Genomic DNA, 19,882 nt, shown 5'->3' with positions numbered 1-19,882 from the left:
ATCTCAGTATATCATACAAGATAAACTTCTTCTGCCCCCCTTTTGCAATCTCCAACATTCTTTTGTTTTTGTATTCTTACGTATATAGATATAATATAACGTATGTATCTGGCACACGCAACATTTTTATAATTATATATCATATATTACAAAAAGAATTTGTGCAATGCTGTAATATGCTAAAAAAAATCCAAACTAGATTACGTCTCTAAACAATTTTTATTGCAGAATTCAACTTTATGCACATATTTAGTCAATGGAATGCACAAGTCAATGATTATAAAACTAGCGGGGAAATTTAGGACAAATTGCTTGCCAGTGTATTATTAAAAAAATAAATAATTATGATCTCGTGTATTACAATATGTCACATTTGCGCTACGAAAGAATCACGCTATATATATATACATGATAATTGTAATAGATACCTGTATATAAATATATATTACAATTATTGATTTTATATATATATATATATATATATATATATATATGTGTGTGTATGTATATATAGTATATATGTATTATTACAATTATTGGCAGCACCATTATATATAGCGAAATTTATCAATTTTTAAACAGAGATATCGTCGTCCGTTTCGGTATTCCAGATTTTGATTCCAGATTTAGGAATTCCTCACTTTTACAAATATAGACATAAATCCTATTGTTATTTTCTCAACTATATATACAATATTAATAGATATTAATTTATCAAATAGTGTCAAATCTCACATTCATTTCACGTTTACATTCACGCGACTAATACAGCTATATTGTTATAAAAATTATATTACATGTGCAAAAACAGAGTACGTCTCAGTTTTTTGAAGGAACATTAAGGTTTCTATAAAAATAATTCTGTAAAACATAAAAAAATGACTGAAATAAATAAATAATGAGAAAAAGAAAGGGATGGTACATTCTATCTAAAGGCATGGGTCAATTGTGTGCCGCTCTTTTGCCATTCATGTAACCTATCCATCTTTCCGCGGTCGTAATAAAAATAGGATCATTGTCGATAGAATTGAGAAGAAGAAGTTGATTAATATGAGTGGAATGGTAATCCCATCTAGCCAAATTGGGTGCTGTCTTTAAAGTGAAATGACGTAAATCGTATATCGTACCTGAACCGGTATCGTATAACGTCAACATATTCTTTAACGACGTCATACCCTGATTAAAGAGTCTCGACGCTTCCTCCGCGTCTTTAGCTGTCGCTATCATTTTCAAGTCGTAGAGACCGATGAGCGAATAAATAAAACCGTTAAGAATAAAAGAGGAGGGGATTGTAGGATACTCCTCATACCAGATGTATTTACCTAAAAACATTGCAGCCACTCCTCCTTTAGCAGAAGACAGTCTAAAAGGTCGCAAGCCTCTAATAGCGGCTTGTAAGTACTTTGCATCCCCAGAATGATAATATGCGCGCGCCAACACTGATATCGCGTGACCCTGACCCATGCTGGAATACCTGTAATCGTGTAATATTTCCTTGTAAAATTCATTTCATCAATATTATACTGTTATATAATAAATATGCCTAATAATAATAATAATACCATCCAGGCTCGAGGATAGCCATTCCAGGTGCTACTTTTCTCTTAACAGGGTTCGGCCAACCACCAGAAGTGACATTTTGATTAGCGACAAACCATCTTGCCGCATCGTAAAATTGCTCCATATGTTCGCTAGTCGATAATGTCATATTGTCAATCATACCGGAACCATACAAGATAATTTTAACTACCTAAGGTACAGACATGATTATTGTATACACGCACATACACACAAATCATATTAACACAATATTTCCTAAAAAAAAAATATGCCTGGTAAAATAATGTCAAAAATTTAACAATTACCTTCAACTTGGATCGAGGTAATTTCTTTCTACTTTTATCATTTAAATAAAGACCTTTTTGTAAGTCTATTAAAAGGTCTCTAGTAAGACGTCTCCACTGATGATTAGCTAGACCAATTCCATAATATACATGATTCTTATAATTATGTAATACTGCATTGCTGGTAACATAGTGAAGATAGTATGTTTCCTTTTTCTCTCTTGACTCTAGTACAACTGTAACACTTCCATTATCTTTAATATTGAGATCCCATTTTAAAACGAAATCCAGCACGTGATCTAACGTTAAAGAAATCCCAGAAATGCTAGTCTCTGGTGTTGCAAATTTTAAAACAAAACTGTTAACTTGCTCGTCGTACACTCTGCTTATAATCGAACCTTGAGGAACATTCCAATTTTGCTTAACTTTATCGGAATCCTCAATAATTTTTCTATGCGGCTCTGGTTCGGTTAAATTCTTACTATAATGCGATAATCCAAATTGAGCAATTTGCGTGGGATAATGGTACCCTTGACTCTCCCACTGCGTCGATATCGGTACACCGTCGATGCCGTTAATACATTTAACTCTATCCCTCACTTCAACATTGTAATTTTCAAAGGTCATAAATACACCTCGGGAATCATATTTTCCCTTGGGATTTACAATCTTTGAATAACTGTGCAACCATTCAAATCTTTCCAGACCATCATAAGTAGCTAATTTTCCATAAATCTACAATGTTATATATGTACATATCAAATCATTGTAATCTACCTAATATCATATAAAAAAACACTAACATAATAAACTTAACTCACCTCAAAGTATTTATGGATAAATGAAAATGGTATGTATACTTCATCACCTTCTTTACGACATCCTATCGAATAATCGCCATTTATATGACAATCTATTTCTTGATACCCCGATTCTGTACTTGAACGATCCTACATCGAAATAAAAAAATATATAAATAATATGTATATCGAAAAATACGCTGATACAGAATAATATATTAAAGTTTATTCTTGTTGTTGCGTCATATGTATCAATTGCAAATAGACTCGACAAAAGATATTAATTTGTTTTATTTCACCTTATGCTGGTATTTTGTTTTCCAGTCTGCAGTATGAAAGAGCAAACCACTTCCGCAATTATTCCATGATGTAAGTAAAAAACTCAGTGTTGCGACAACCAATACAAGCAAGACTGTTTTGAAATTCAGTCGCATCATCTCATACAAAACCTATCGCAGAAAGAGAGTGTCAAACTTTTTATCTCTTTGAAAACATATACATTGCAGTATTTAAATTGCAGCATACATTAGCATTACATTTGATTGTATGCTATACATATTTTTGACAAATTACATCGCAATTATAATAATGAATAACTTGACGCTATATAGTTACTACATATTTAGTTTACTCTATACATATATATATATATATATATATATATATATAAATAAAAACTTACTGCGAGCAGATGTCACAAGTATCTCATTTTACAAATTTGATATGAAGACACAGATGTCACAAAATCGTCGCATTTTCAAAATTCATTTCCAATACTGATAGTCAACAATAAGATTGCACGTAAAATGATAAACATCCTCGAATATATTCAACAAATTTGTTCCAGGGTGATTGGACGATTCCACTTGTCTGTTGAATTTTTTGGCTAATTGTAAGCCACTTTACAGACCATGTGCTTTTGGAACATGGTATGCGGCGATACATCGAAATGATTCCTCTCAATCGTTATCGCCATAAAAAACAAACTATTACAAAATTTTGTTAACGGTTATCACACGTACAAGTAGATGACTGAAATTGATTTAAGCCACACGTATAATTATTATATATGTATATATATATAAAGAACGAAAAAGAGAATATGATTATAGAAATATTAATATCCCTCTGCAAAAGTTACAAAAGCTGCATTCCCTTTTCGCGATCGATCCCATCGGTCATATTTACTATTTACTTTCTATCGATCGGTGATTTTCAGTAACCGGTGTGAATAGTAACATCTCACACGCATTTATCTCAAATTAAGCGAATCAACGATTACCGGCAATTTAACAGTTTAACAGAACTTTTCATGCAGTTTCACACAATGCATAATTATGTATATATCGGTTAGTTGCATCGAGTGGCATGTGGCATGTTCCAAAAAGCTGCGTTCATTTTTACGCTTCCTGCTCTTGCTTCTGCCCTGCTTTCCAACTAAATAGGTGTGAATAGACCTTAAGTTTTCTACTGTGTAGATCGTGTAGATAAATAAATTTTAAGATAAACCTAGTAATTTGTAGTAAACATCTTTTCGTCGCTTTCTGCACTTACAATGAGTTACAAGGATAATTTTAATTTTTTCGTAGGCGGAAAATCGGGTGTTTTTAAAGGTAATGACACAAATTTTATAAATGCATCATAAATAAAAAATTATAGGTTATATAACCTACAATTATTTATATATTCTACATCTATATATTCTACATCTAGCTGAATATGTATTGTTTATTTGCATATAAAATGTAAATTGTGCAGGAATAAAAGTTGGAGGAAAGACGGACATAATTAAAAATATACAAGACTTGGTCTCTATTACGGAAAATGATCAAGTGACCACTGTCGCGTGGGGCGACAATGATGAACAAGAAGTTTTAATAGCATGTGGTGCAAAAGACAACAAAAGGTAACATATGCTCAACTATAATAAAATAGTGTTTGATTTTTGCTTCTCTATAAAATAAAATTTAATCGCTCGATTGATGATTCTTACAGAGTAAAAATATATGATTCCGAGAGTTTAGCATTCACGTGTTCGTTTCCTTGTAATACGGGCCAAGGAAGCATCATTGGTATATCAAAATATGACAGGTAAAGTTATTCAAAAATGAAAAGATATATTTTATATATTAATATACATCGATATTATTAATTAATATAATTTATGATTTTGTCAGATCGGTTTTGACAGCAGTCAAATCTGGAGAAATAAGTTTATGGCCATTTGACAGAAAAGAGGAGGTATTAATAAATGCTGGAGAAAATTTGAATGGAATGTGTCACTCGTGTATGCAAAAAAACATAATAGCAACTGGAGGACTAGAAAATAGGCTGAAATTATTTGATTTAGAAAAGCAAGTGCTAACATTCAGTGAAAAAAATCTTCCACATGACTGGCTGGAATTAAGAGTGCCTATTTGCATATCGGATCTGAATTTTTTGCCAGGAACCAAACAGATAGCCACAGTTGGCAGATATGGACATGTAAAGAATATAATTTTTTTATAAAACTAATTTTATATACTATTTACAATCATAAAAGTACACATTATTGATGCACGAATAATTTCTTACAGGTACGCTTATACGATCCATATGCTCAAAGACGTCCTGTAATAAATTTAACGATTAAAGATGAAGCTTTGACTTGCTTAAGTATGACGCCCAAAGAAAAGTAGGTTTTATATATATGTGTGTGCGTGTCTGTAAATTTCTATTTTCTTTTTGGTAATTATGTCATAATTGATATATGTGTTTTATAGACATATTATAGTGGGTTCGGCTAAAGGCAGGCTGAATCTCATTGATCTAAGAAAATCAAGCACTGTATTGAATACATACAAAGGATTTGTCGGCGGTGTAACCGGGGTAGCTTGCAGTACGAATAATCCATATGTTGCAAGCGTTAGTCTCGATAGATATTTGAGGATACATCATATCGATACAAAAGAACTCTTAAAAAAAGTAATTTCTTCTTTTTTTTTTTTTTTGCCAAAGCATGACAAAGTGTCATTTAAAACGCCATAAAAATTTCTAATTCGTATTTTATTTTATATTACAGATTTACTTAACATCAAGATTAACGTGTCTGATAATGAGATCGGATTTTTCTATAGAAACAAGAATCGAGCATGGCTCTGTAAAGAATAATTTGTCAACGTGATTTTAGATGAATAAAAAATTTTTAATCTATAAAAATATACGCGTGTATGTGTTGTAAATTCGCTCACACTTTATAAAATTTCATGTCTTTTCATAATACTCGATACTCGAATCAGAAATTATACACATAATTTATTTTAGATCGCGGTACTTTTGTTTATGCACAATTCATTCTCTTTTCAACAAAAACATTAATATATTCAGAGTTATTTTGAAATTATTCAAAATTTAGAATCTTGCAAATCAAGAACGTGGATTCGGACGTCAGTAACTAGAGAGGAAAGAAATGTAGTCATTAAATAAAACATTCATAGTATATATATATATATATATTTTTTTTTTGTCACTTGGCAAGACTGTCGTCTTACGTTTTGAACTTTAAACAAGAAACAAGGATTGAACAAGGAACAGGGATATTATGCCAACATTAGTTTAATTGTGTAATGCATAAAAGCATTATTTGTTGATTATTTATTGTACAATTTAATTATCATTAATATTTCATTGATAGCTCCTAATTTTGGTTCTTAGATGCAGCGTGTACCGAGTTCAATCGCTTATTCCTCTCAAATCGTCTCTCTAATATTATATAGAATGAAGAGAAGCGTTAAATATTTTCTCCGACTATTTCTACTGTGCCCTCAACAAGTAACAAGTTGTGTCAAAGCCAAGTTTGCAATGTACGCTGCATTACAGCATAATTTTTAGTAACTTTAAGTAGAAGATGGTAAATGTGGCAACTCGCAAGATGTTGCAACAAACGCAAGAAACAAAATAAATAAATAAAACAACGCTCGCGACTACAGCACATTAAATAGTACTTTTCAGCTGTACAAAAATCTTTGTTCAAACTGCGCTTCCTGTTAATTAATACTAATGTTTAATTTGTATTCCGCGACTGCACTTATATCTCAAATAGAATATTTATATTTGTATTCTATGTGTGTGTGACCACGCGTCTCTCTTTAAAGATATATTTATATACATTTACTACATTTACAGGCACTATCCCCTTCAAAATCGAGTAACTATCCTTATAATATGACTTGCATTTTTAATATGAATATAAGAATAAGATTGGCATCAAATGGTATAAAATTTACATTTTATATGAAAAAAAGATTTTGCATAATTTTAAATAAAAATTTTTCTCTGAATCGTTATCGTCCTCGACTGTAAGAACGCTTTTTCCAATCTATTGTAAAACTATTTCATGCAAAAGATATTACATCTATATAATCTAATAAAAAATTCTTTATATCATAATTTGCATTTTCTTCACAAGATGTAACACGATAATAATTATTTATACAATACCAGGGGTTTGCTCATTATTTATGTAGAAAACAAATTTTGAAATACATGGCAATGAAACTTTAATGCCATACCATACATACCATTGATAAATAAAGCATTTTATCATAGAATATGTATTTCTCAATAAGTTACCAGTGGTGTTAAGATGATCTATTTATTATGCAAGATCAATAATTAAAGATTAAATATTTACTAGTACATCTTCAAGAGACATTAATAAAAGAGAAAAATGGGTTTTAACAAAAGAAGAAACTTAAATTTATAATTAGATTGGCGATATATATTAGTCAAAAAAATATGAAAGGCTTTGTAGCGTATAACAAATTCATTTTTTACAAGAGAATTCCTTCAGTGTTAGTTTCTTTCTTGACATATCCCAATTATATATGATCGAAAAGAATATTTACAAAATATTATTTATATTTTACAAAAGATGAATTAAACACAGATTGTGCAATATAAACAGTATAATCATGATCAAACTGGGATATCTCCAAGACTTTTCATTCTTCCAAAATTCGTTTTTCTCGAAATTCATCGTTTCTCTGAGTGCTCGATCATTGAAGGGCGCAGAGAATCGTATTCTGAGCAAATAATGGCGCATCTATCTATCGTCCCTGGCAAAAAGCTCGAACGTCTAATGTATAGCATGTCTGTGTAGCATTTGTACCATAAAAAATTAAGCTTAAGTGATTTTACATTATACAGAGCATCGCGTGTTTGTTACATCATACATTGCGCTCAGCGAATTCTTTCATTGCGACTATTGCCCCCACGTCTTAAATTCCTAAAACCGGTATCTCTTATCTTCCACATACATACACCTTCCCCCTTTTTCCTTTTCCTATCCTTTCTGGCGCGAATCGTTAATCAACTGTTACTCGTATACTCGCAAAGAGTATGAGCGATAACAACAAAGGACATGCAACAAATATGCAGTCCTTATGTTATTACAGTCCGCTGTGTGCTTAAAGCAACGGTGATTCAGTTCAGAGATTAGTCGTGCGTGGCGGCACGTGAAAAGGGCGACATCTCATTCCCCACCCGAGACACCCGAGACACAAATGTTTATCACGTCCCGCCACGCTGCATCTTGACTTTGATTCACTAATGTCGACTGAGGCTCCGAGAGATCCGACGTAACCGGACTGAGCGGTGGACTAGGTGTCGCGGGCGCTTCTTCGGTCGGATTACGATCCGTCGTCTCAGCGGCATCCTGCTGCTCGACTTCGCCGACGGGAAGCGACGTTTCCGACTGCGCGGAGCTGGGAGCCTTCGACAGGAGGGAATCGTGCACTCGCAAAGAAATAGAACTATCTTTATTGCTACTAGCATCCTCACCTAAAATCAAAAGTAATATTATGCCCTTAAAGGGAAAAATAAATAAATAAATAAAAAGTACATATACAAGTTGCGTAAGAAATGTTAAAAAAAATAGACATACCGCAAGGCCTAAGAACGAGGTAGAAGAGCAGGTCAGAGAGAGATATTATACCAATCACTTTATCGTCATCGTCAATCACTACTAATCTATGAACCTAAAAAGACACAAAACAAAAAAAATGTAAACTTATTTATCTTTTTTATCTCATTTTCAAGAACAATTAAAAGAACGCTTCCTTACTTCCGCTCTGACAATCCTTTCCATTATAGTGAACAATGTTTCATCTAATTTGCAACTTTGGACGCCTTCGAACCATTCATTGCGGTGTTCGTTTGCTTCGCGCAGGGAAACGTCTAAATTATTGTACGTCTTTTCCGCAGCCAAGTTCTGAAAAAATAATATGTTATATAAACGTCTGTGCATTATGTACACAATCTTATACAGATATGAGAGTTAAAAAATCCAACTTACAATAACATCAAACTTTGAATAGATGTTCACTAATTTTCCTTCAGAGTCGATAATTGGTAATGCCGAAACTCTCCTTTCCACAAATTTTTTCAAGGCTAAAATTATGCTAGTCTCTTCCGTAGCTGTTTCTATGTTCTCGAAAGTGCCTATCCTCAACTCCCTCAACGTTTTATTGGTGAAAGATGGTTTTGGTAACTCGTTGATCTGCGATTTTTGAATTTGAGATTAAAACAGATAGACATTTATTCATGAGACAAAAAGAGAGGAATATGCATACTCACATATAGGAAAAGGAACCTAAGTATTCGTTTATGCGTCAAGATGTAAAGAACATTTCCGGTATCGAGGTCTATCACAGGCAATCGGTGGATTCTGTTTTGTATCAAGGTTCTGATAGCTTCGTACAGCGATGCATCTGGCCCTATGCTTACAAGAGGATGAACTTGATCCTTTAGAACTTCTGAAATCAACAGTTTTCCAAATATAATATAAATTTCTCAACGCTCTCGACAAAACGAGAATATATATAGAATTGTAATAAATTGAAATATATATTATCCTATAACTTGAAACAATTTATGTCTTGAAAAAAAATCTTACTTCTCCATGTATCCAATTCGTGCTCTTCTAACTCGTCCATTGTCACCAACGGACTGGTGTAATACATCTGGAGTATTTTTATGAAGTCCGTTATAGTTAACATGCCGACAAACTGTTGTCGAGAACTGTCCCATAACGGCGCGGCTCTCACACCTGAAAATATTTCGATATGTCATTAAGAGCTTCTCTCTGCTTTTCTTATATAATAAATAAAATTTATAAATTTCTCTCATACAAACACAAACTCACCATTATAGACGAGAGCGAAGAAGGCCTTTTTAACGAGTAGATGAGTGTCAAAGACGACTAGTTTGGCGCTGGTCGGTATTAGGTCGTAACATTTGTGAAACTTGAAGAATTTAACAAAGATCTGCGACTCGTCCTCCTCTGAAACCCCAAATAGTTGACAGTAGAGAAGAGCCTTTTGATTTCGACGAAGCATTTTCAAGACGCGCAAAAATCACACCGCGTGTATATTCTAAGATTTATACTTGTGTAAACTTGTATCGAACGCGATCAGTTTTTTTATATAAGGATTATTTGTCTCTGCCTAGTATTTAATTAATTATACAATAATGCGTGCATAAATTATATTTGTCACTGTGATAAATTGGAATTTTGCACTATAATAATTATGCGAGTGAACATTTAAGCGAGAAAAGTCATTTCGTTTTGATTATTTCACAATTTTTTATAAATTTGAACAAATCCACTGCACTAATTGTCAATAAAATCACTTTTGTCAGGCTGATAATGTTCACAGTTGAAATACATTAATCTACACCTTTCGTCTGATAACGTAACACGGATATCAATGGCCTAATTTAAAGCTTTCATAGACTAACGATATTACACGACGCAGTAATGAAACTCGATTGAATGATCGATAAATTGCGATTAAGCATTTCGAAAGCTCGATTATACATATAAGAAAGATGATATTCATAAAATGTCGGAGTAGCAAGTTGGATATTTTAAAATATACATGATAAATAAAGAAATTTACATACAAGACAGATAAAAAAGTTTTGCTGCTATAACACGGTTTCGTTGGAAACAATGAGTTATATTATATTATAAGGAAGAGATGATGAAACTCTTACATATATTAGTCATACATAACGTTATGAAAAAAAGGAAAGCTCAAATATACACAAGCTTTAAGAATTAAGCTTTAAGAATTAATTAATAAAGTGATAATATACGTATATAAAATAAATATGTGAAAATTCTCTCTCAGATTTTTATATATAATATAAACAACTATTATTATTATGATGTAAATTTAATTATTTTTTTCTGATAAACACTCAAAGAAGAAAATGAAAATTATCCAAAGAGAACTCTGTCACTAATTTTTTCTGTATGCACACAAAGAGCACTTTAAGAAATGAAAATCAGTAAATGAAAACACCAACACACCAACAATTTCACAATTACACAATGCGCAACGTTTGAGAAGCGTTCAGCAACGCTGACTCTTTCAAGATATCGATGTTAGAGGAGTCTCGATACTGACTAAGGATCTAAGACCCGTTAGAAATGTACGTATTATTACGGCACAACTGGTTAGAGAGGTGAAGAAGAATGTGACGGAATTGGAAACATATAGAGCCGAGGCGAATCAAATAAGCGAGCTGATGATACACCGATTTGCATATTGATGCACGTGTGTATGTGTAAACGTGGCATGAAATGCATCCGGGTTGAAGAGGGAATGCACGTTAACCGCAGACATTACACGTACGTTATCGTAACACGTACATGGGAAAATTCTATTGCCGTTTATAATTCGTTATAATAAATATTCACAGAATACGCGATCTTTCTCTTTATTATATTACAAGCGAATTTAATTGAGAATTTTTTATACGCTTATTGTTAGAATTAAACTATAATATGATCGATATATTCATTATATATGTATACAAATAAAAACACGAGATTCTCTTTACAACACGTATTCGTATCAGATATTGTTTTATTTGTTGTGTTTTATTGTTCTCAGTCAATTGTACTTAATGGTACATTAATACAACAATTTTATAACGTGTGCAGAATCTCTCGAGATTTACCAACGTTGACTAGATGATTAACATTGGCTTTGAGTAAAAAAAAAAGCGTGACATAAAATTCCGTATATATAATATAAATTTCCTAAGCATTTATTCTTCGATACTCTTCTCGATATACTTTACAACTTGGCAATCGCGTAATGATCGCGCGCGATACCTTTGGAGAGAATCCAAGCGAGCTCGTCCTCGAGAGGTGGGTTCTCCATTTCAAATTCCTTGATGAGATCTTTCGAGTACACGGGATCGTCATCCTGACTCCACCAGGCAGCCGTGACCTGCCTTAAAGCGGCGCGAACACTTTCGGAATTTGAGTAGTAGTGTAAAGTCAGCATTATTTGACATTGTCGAAACTCCGATGTTGAACCGTCTCAACGAGTACAACAAATTGCCCCAAATATTCGTAATCGTTCTCGTCTGAAAAGATTTCTTTCATATGAATGCCCTTTATCCGGAAGAAAAATCAACATACTCATCATGCGGCAGGCACGTCTTGCATTAATACGACATTGATGTGAACCGAAACAGCCAAGTTTTCTTTTTTTTTTTTTTCAATTTACCAAACAACAGTCGACTCTTTGCAATTTCTCATTCTCTCCAAAATATCCTCTCATCAGAATCTAGAATCCCCTTCTTATGAATTTGACGACGTCGAATTTTCACCCTGTTTGTTGTCCTCCGCGAGATATCTCTCGAGAAGCGTCAGCTTCGTCGCCGGCGAACGCAACGACTGTCTACTAGTCGCTTCGGGTCTTACTCTTTTATCAATCTCTTTCTCTTTCGCTCTTGCGCTAGTTTCTATTTCTTTATCGTCATCCTCAAGCATCGTGCCAGAAATAACCGAACCCGAGATGACTGGTGCGCGTCTTGCCAAAACGAAAAGAACGCGCGCGCGCGCTCGCACCGAGTTTCGCACCACTTTCTTTCGTCGGGATGTTTGTTTTTAATAATCAAACAAACCGCGCTTGGACGTGATCTGAAGAGAAACGCCCAAGTAGAGACAGTAGGCTGCAAGTTACTTGTTGGCAGAGTCGAGGGACTGCTTCGTCTCCGATTTTACACACATCGTCCATCATTCTATCGAATATATATTACGCTATATTCCCTTTTCAGATTTTATTTCTTCGCCGTCCTTTGAATTCTACGTGCGTGCTACACGTGTGTGCTCAAACGTGCGATGTAAAAATACTATCGTTAATGGAGCCAAAAGATTCCCTTATTCTTAACAGTTTATTAAGATTAAAATTACAAATTAAAAAACTAAAAATTAGAAACAATGATTTTGGCAATGAGAGAGAGAGAGATCAACATAAATTTCTATAGTAATTTTGTAATACAAGTAATTTTGTAACCCGCCCTCCCCCATATGACCTAGACCTAGATAGGAACTGCAGGTGTGAGTGCAACGTAGAATGCGAGTGTACGATAAAGTGAAGCTGTATCGCGAATCCCTCCCTCTCGCCCTTTAACGCCAGCTGGCCTCCCGGGAACTCATCGATCGCGACCATACACCAGGGTACGTCGAAAGACCTAGTACCACAATTTCAAGGGGAGAGCTATACGAGTTTGCAAAGCACGTGGAAGAAGCTGTTGCGACGCTGTTATTCAAACGATATACGTATCCATTAAAATGCAGACGCTATTGTTGCTTAAAAAAATTAATTAAGCCACTAAAATATTATACTAAAATATATATACGAGTATATATACATTCTTTACGAGTCGTCTATAATTTTGAATTTTCTTAATTAATTAATTAAAGAAAATGGAGAAAAAAATAACAAGTTGCGTAAAGTCTCCAACATTTTCGACCGCTTCTGTCGCTTGTATCGTGAAATTAACTTATTCGAGAATTTTTGTCTAATTTTTTCATTATCATAGGATTCTTCTTTAACGTCGAACGTTTGATGCAAAATCAATTATTTCGATAAAGAGAGAGACTTCTCTTCTTATATACACACTGCAACATCCATTTATTTAATATTCAATATCGATATCCTTCAAAATTGAGTTAACCCGATTTTTTTACGCATGTGCGTGCGATTCTGTACTTAAAGAATTTGCAATTTATTTCTTTCATATTTATTGTAAACATTTAGATTCAATTAATATTGAGTAAGGTTTTTAGATTCGAGATTTTTAGTTTGATTAATCCACAGTGGTTTACAAATTGTCCCTCGCGCGAGAAAAAGAACTTTGTGTCCCTTCTATAGTGACATTCGAAAGGGGTATTATACTTTTATTACAAAAAAATTAAGAAAAAATAATTATAATAAAACTTACCAAGATCGGAGAGTGAGACTTTCTCCAGGAAAGGATCCACCACTGGTAGCTGTAAAATAAAAGAAAAAAAAATTAATAACATTTCGTTCGAATCGTTTTATGATTTATATCGCTTGATCATCTACTTATTACTATGTGCGATAATAATATTAATTATTAATTAAGTAATAAATAAGTAAAATTTCCTAGAAAGAAAAATGATGTATTGGAATTCTCTAAAACTACTATTATCATTAAATGCTTAAATAAGTGACATTTGAATTCTTGAATTACAAGAGTGCCTCTTTTTTCGAGCAGAATATATAAAAAGAATCGCATATTATATCTTTATATATTTTTAAGACTTTTATCGTCGCGAGAGACGCACCATCTCTCTCTTTCGCGAATTAATTCGCTTTCCACCGCTTTCTCACGTAATATTTTTAAGGAAGCTGACGCGTTACACACTGATTGTCTGTAAAAAAATATACCAGATTCCGTTTCAGCAAGAATCTCGGGCTGAAAGTATGTCGTCTCTTGATTTTCGTGTACCAGTTCGTCAGAACTCCGGAACTCGTAGTCTGCGCCACATCCGAGCTCCTACCGATACTTCCGGTCGGTTCGCTTGTTTGACGTCGAAATAACATCTCGTATCGATTAAAACTGACAACGCGAAACTATTTTAAACGGAGCGCCTCGTTCACTCTTTAAGGATTTCAACAAGAAATTGCGTTCGATCAAAGTTTATCGATGTGTGTTGCGTCAAGTTGGCCTTCTTTATTCAACAGTCTCATTATATATCTTCATTGTTGTTTTTCGTCATCTTTTGTTTCGGAACTGACAGCGATGATCAAAGCACCGGGATTCAACGCAGTTCCAAGCTAGAGTTCTCGTCTTCGTGACGATAATTACATTGTCGTGATGAGTGAATACATGTAGAAATTAACACGTCGCTTAACACCTTCGATACTCGTGAAATAGTACACAGCGAGCGAATTATTCGAGATATTTTCGACGGTGGCATAACTCATAACTCTCTCACGCGGCAGTTGTAGAGTGTGGCTAGATGCTAGTTGCAGAGAGATTGCCAAGAAATTGCGACTGTCGATAAACAGTCAAACAGTTGCGCGCTACTTTGGCAATTAAACTTGTACGGCAAATGTCTTTCTCTCTTTTTGTAGTTGTTCATTTATAAATTTATTTCTTCCAAAATCTATGTATATCTTCTATTTTTTTTTTAAATCAATTAATTGCCAAATTTTGTTCATTCTTAATTTTCATACTGTTATTGATGTAACTCGAAGAGATTGAACTTTTTGCTAAAGATTGAGCCAAAATTTGTTCAAACAAAGCTTGCTCTATGAGAAAGCAAAAATGAATTTACACCTAGTATTTTAAGGTATAATGAATTTAAGGAAATTTGCAAAACTAACGTTCGTCAAAGACTGTCAGTGATCATCGTGTTTTAAATTACGTTGCATCCGATTGATTACGAACCAATTCAGAATGATTAAACTTTGAGAATTTCTTTCCTGTATGTACATGAAAAAAAACCCCGATACACCGCCATTTTTTTATTGGTTCATTGGTTTGGAAAAAGCTTCTTCCTCTCCCCTATAGGGTCATTTTTTTCCAACTTGCGACGATTAGCTCATTCGATCCGCGCCAAGAATAGTAAAACGATAAACATGGAACGGCATGTAACAAATATAATAAACGAACGTACGATAAAGGAGAAGGGAGAGAAGGCGCCAAGCATCTTCAGCGCTATATTTATTGCATTGCATTATCAATAATTTGAGATATTTGGTCAAAATCAACAAACTTAATCATCCGAAAAGATAAAAAGAAAGGATCGCAAAACGTAAGCGAAATCGAATAAACACGCCTCGTGTCTAATCGAATGTAAAAATACTGTACGATGGAGAGTCAGAGTTTCTGGCGAAAATTCAGCCGAGAGTGACCAGCCATTGAACATTGAACGCGATGGTCGCGTTTTCTATCGGTCAACTTAATATCGAAATTAATTTATCATCGAGCAACATGGTTTCGCTTTATCGAAGAAACGTACAAAGAAATAAGCTAACAAGCGTTACGATAATGTTAGTCCTTATCGCGTTGTATACGGCGTATAACGCGTATTACGCGGATTTTTGCAATAACGTAGGCGTGTGACAAAGTTTCGATACAAACGCGGGACAAGGCGTTCGCAAGGCCGTTATATATAAGATAAAAAAGCACTCGTGCGTCATGGGCGGTGACGACGACGATGAGGAACACGCGACATCCGAGAGGCGACAACTTGTTGATGAGGCGTCGCGAATTGAAAAATAAGCGAAAAACCTATGCAATCCTCCGTAGAACAAAAGCGGAATCGGAATTTCAAAATACGATACCTACAAGAATCAGTTTAAACAAGTCTCTGAAGATTTATATGGAACGCCCACGCGAAAATTCCGTCATTGCGTCAACCTCGCACTCGCCAAGAAACATTGTAGTTTATCAATCCATGTAATTATCCATGCAATTATCAGCTTATCGAGACGTCCATCGTAAGTTGACTTGTAATACTTGCTAAACATTTCACGTGAAAACTCGCGCAAGCGTCAATATAGAGATTACAACTTGAATGTAAATTAAAATCTTTTTTTTTTTTTTTTTTTTTTTTTAAGTACGCGCATAAAGATGTGATATCGATGTTATATATCTTTTTTAGATGCAGTCAAACGTGAGAAAACTCGAGAATTGTCAGTATGACGTTTGAAATCTAGAAATAAACACGGGAAGGAAAGCATTGCGTAGTTACATTCGCGTGTGGAATTTAGTCGGAGCCGCTTCCAATATTTGCGACTCGATCAAGTCGTGGGTAATGGGCATCTAAATATAATTCGCAATTGTTTACAAACAGCTTCGACATTCGGTAGACGAAGTTTCAGAAGATTTCAAGTACATTTTACGCGCGTACACGATTTCTTCATTATATATTCTCTTTACACACACACACACACACACACACACACACACACACACACACACACACACACACACACACACACACACACACACACACACACACACACACACACACACACACACACACACACACACACACATATATATATATATATATACGGGTGTCCCCGAACTCGCGGATCAACTCTCGTGGGTAGACTCCTGGGATCATTTGGAGACGATTTTTCCTCAGCGAAAATGTCGAGGGAGGTCATCATTTTTTGCATGTTCCCAATTTTTGTCATCATGTATCTTTGTAACTAAGCCTTATATTAAAATTTTATTAAAGTAAACTCTATCTGAAATTAACTGAAGAATGTGATTTTGTTAATATTTTATTTCCACAAGGCTTAGTTTGTGAAAAATCCTTTATTTTCAATCCCTTATAACTCGAAAATTATTGGTGCCTCGACATTTTCGCTGAGGAAAAATCGTCTCCAAATGATCCCAGGAATCTACCCACGAGAGTTGATCCGCGAGTTCGGGGACACCCTGTATATATATATATATAAAGTCGCACTTTATCATCATCGCGCACTTAATAATTATGACGCAACAAAAATATTGTGTACTCCGCGTACGTAATAGAAAACCTGTTTTTCCCCACTCTCTCTAGTGATCGAGGTAAAACACTGATGATCTTGAAAAATCGGACGCTAGTTATCTCATTCGTATTGATATTCAAAGTTGATTGATTGTAAAAATAAGTGAAAATGTTGAGGTCAGGGCCGATAGGTCAAAAGGATTCGTTGCTTGTGTAGTATCGCTGCGCTCTGCGCACGATAACAACACGCGCATGTTTCTCTAGCAACAAGTGTTTGTATTGTTGCTCATTGGCAATCGGTGCACCAAGATACGATTTCAAATTAAACCTTATATATCATTATTTTATTATCGTTATTATTATTACTTTATAGGTGAAAAACAGATGCTACGTTTTTATCACTTTCTATTTTTAACGCGCGAATACTGACTCTGATACTGGTAGATAATGGTTAACTCTTATTGTTAGCTATACACGTGAAACACGAATAAAAAACTATGTATATAAAGACGTTCGTAAAAATGTCAAGTGTCCGAGACGACTACTCACACATGGAACGAAATGACAGTTAATTAATTCCATCGCGATTAGGGAAACCTGTTAATAATAATTAAGCGCCATCGATGCAGCGACAATCACCGCCGCGAACCGTGCAAATTTTTCAAAAACTGGCCGATTGATTGATTTCATCGCACTCACTCGTTATCCTTTTCATAAGAACGCGCTCTTGAAAATTTCACCGAACGGAAACTCGCATCGAGCTGCCGGCACGAATAAGGAAGCATCTCGCTAGGATGTTACGTCTCAATATTATTCGATAACGATCGAGTACACAAGCCGGTCGGTCGATCTCGAGATCACCAGAGACGAGGAAAAGAAAAGTCTCATCGCGAGATGCGATACGATTGACAGTAGACATTAATCAGTCGTCAATCGTCAACACCACAACACCAGCTCGGTCGCCCGTGTTCAACTGGATCATCCCGTTCAGACTGGCGCCCGATGGCTCTCGTCGAGCTTGCGACTTGCGACACGTTGTGTATATGAAATTTACGGCGCATCGCTTTACATGCGCGTAACGCCTCATCTCGCGCGTATCTTTGTTATATACCGAATAATTCATTGAATCCAGTTGATCATTAGCGATTTACACAAGTACTCTTTTATAGAAAAAGAACAAGAGACAAAAACTTGTTGGATAATATTATTTCCTCGGTCTTGTACACACAGATAATGGCATTTGCAAGCAGTATGTGTCGAGTCACCATTGCGCACGATAAGAACATCGATAAGCGTTTAAATATGTACTTGGCTTGGTATAACAGGACAGTAAAGTAAACATAGTAGAGAACGTAGTAGAGAGAAAACTTGAGACTTAATTGAGATCGTCAAGTATAATATTCTCATCTAAGAAATAAAATTGACGTACTAATTAGGAAAAATAAATGTATTAAAAAGATAAAGTTTGTTGCGCGATGCGCATTAGTCTCATCGATTATTTATTTTCTACATAATTAAAATAACTCTTGATACGCATTATTTGCCAAAAATTAGAAAAAGAACAGAATATCAATTATATGTCTGCGAGTTTTAAATTACAAAACCATTTAGTTACGTGTGAATTAAAAATGTCAAACTTTTTTTAAATACAAACAAATCAAGAATACTCGAGTATGTATAATAGATTTTATTTTTTACAAACTTTGCGCCGCAAAAGTAAATTATCAACGCGTGACAGAGTTGTACTCTGATATATCGTTACAAGAAAAGTTCTTTATCGACGAGGTTTAAGTCTTGAATGTTAATATCAAATATATAAGACACAATTTACATACAAATATTGATACAAACTTATTTACAATACTGCAACTTTTATTGTTATATTTCGCAAATTTATAATCCGATAAAAATAATAAACATCCATTAAATATTTTATTTAATATTCTTTGGAGAATACATGTATACGAAAAAGTCTTATATACATATATGTATATTCTCGACCTTCTCTCGTCGGTAAACTTTTCTCATGACCTAGATCCACAATAGTCCTTCATAGAATCGATATGCTACGATTTATTCATTAAACGTTTCCGCTTTATCACAAAAAGATATACATCATATCCCTCGTACGCGAGAAAGAGAGAGAGAGAGAGAGAGAGAGAGAGAGAGAGAGAGAGAGAGAGAGAGAGAGAGAGAGAGAGAGAGAGAGAGAGAGAGAGAGAGAGAAGAGATTCCATTTTTCGACATATTATTTCAATCAATATTATTTCAATTAAATGTTATAAGTTAGTAGTATAATATATTATTATATAAATAAAAAAAAAATATTTGCATATTTTGGAATAATTTTACACGCGAAAAAAGATATTACTGAAAATGTTGATATCAAAATATATTGTTTTTATTCGTTTATA

At 34.2% G+C, this 19,882-nt stretch overlaps 3 protein-coding genes and 1 long non-coding RNA gene across 6 annotated transcripts in view; 2 read left to right on the top strand and 2 right to left on the bottom strand.

Moving 5' to 3' along the window:
- Positions 1–200: 200 nt before the first annotated feature.
- Hsepi (D-glucuronyl C5-epimerase) lies at positions 201–4,004 on the bottom strand. Its single transcript, XM_083055498.1, has 6 exons — positions 3,327–4,004; positions 2,944–3,093; positions 2,666–2,794; positions 1,866–2,579; positions 1,563–1,750; positions 201–1,474 (listed from the first exon to the last, which is right to left on the bottom strand). Exons 2-6 carry the CDS (start codon positions 3,079–3,081, stop codon positions 943–945), a joined length of 1,701 nt encoding a protein of 566 aa, XP_082911624.1. The 5' UTR covers positions 3,082–3,093; positions 3,327–4,004; the 3' UTR covers positions 201–942.
- A 71-nt stretch (positions 4,005–4,075) lies between these two features.
- On the top strand, positions 4,076–5,996 carry L(2)k09848 (WD repeat domain 74 lethal (2) k09848). Its single transcript, XM_083055499.1, has 7 exons — positions 4,076–4,257; positions 4,403–4,550; positions 4,640–4,735; positions 4,822–5,128; positions 5,221–5,318; positions 5,407–5,608; positions 5,706–5,996. Exons 1-7 carry the CDS (start codon positions 4,200–4,202, stop codon positions 5,805–5,807), a joined length of 1,011 nt encoding a protein of 336 aa, XP_082911625.1. The 5' UTR covers positions 4,076–4,199; the 3' UTR covers positions 5,808–5,996.
- A 264-nt stretch (positions 5,997–6,260) lies between these two features.
- The window catches only part of Snf4agamma (SNF4/AMP-activated protein kinase gamma subunit), a 43,461-nt gene continuing 29,839 nt past the window's right edge, over positions 6,261–19,882 (bottom strand). For all 3 annotated transcript variants that reach the window (XM_083055494.1, XM_083055492.1, XM_083055493.1), the window contains 8 exons: positions 13,934–13,982; positions 9,828–9,965; positions 9,579–9,731; positions 9,260–9,438; positions 8,979–9,182; positions 8,748–8,894; positions 8,568–8,661; positions 6,261–8,464 (listed from right to left, as the gene is read on the bottom strand). In XM_083055494.1, coding sequence (XP_082911620.1) covers positions 8,157–8,464; positions 8,568–8,661; positions 8,748–8,894; positions 8,979–9,182; positions 9,260–9,438; positions 9,579–9,731; positions 9,828–9,965; positions 13,934–13,982 — 1,272 coding nt within the window. In that variant the 3' untranslated portion in view covers positions 6,261–8,156. The remainder of the gene's footprint in view (positions 8,465–8,567; positions 8,662–8,747; positions 8,895–8,978; positions 9,183–9,259; positions 9,439–9,578; positions 9,732–9,827; positions 9,966–13,933; positions 13,983–19,882) is intronic.
- LOC145946096 (uncharacterized) lies at positions 16,052–16,979 on the top strand. The gene is made up of 2 exons (XR_014426979.1): positions 16,052–16,464; positions 16,629–16,979. It is a non-coding gene; the product is annotated as an uncharacterized LOC145946096 (long non-coding RNA).

Source organism: Prenolepis imparis, unplaced genomic scaffold (assembly GCF_030444845.1).
Source record: "Prenolepis imparis isolate NDT839.2.m4 unplaced genomic scaffold, iyPreImpa1.0 SCAF_15, whole genome shotgun sequence".
NCBI classification, from domain to species: domain Eukaryota; kingdom Metazoa; phylum Arthropoda; class Insecta; order Hymenoptera; family Formicidae; genus Prenolepis; species Prenolepis imparis.
This window is presented reverse-complemented; position numbering and strand designations above follow the sequence as displayed.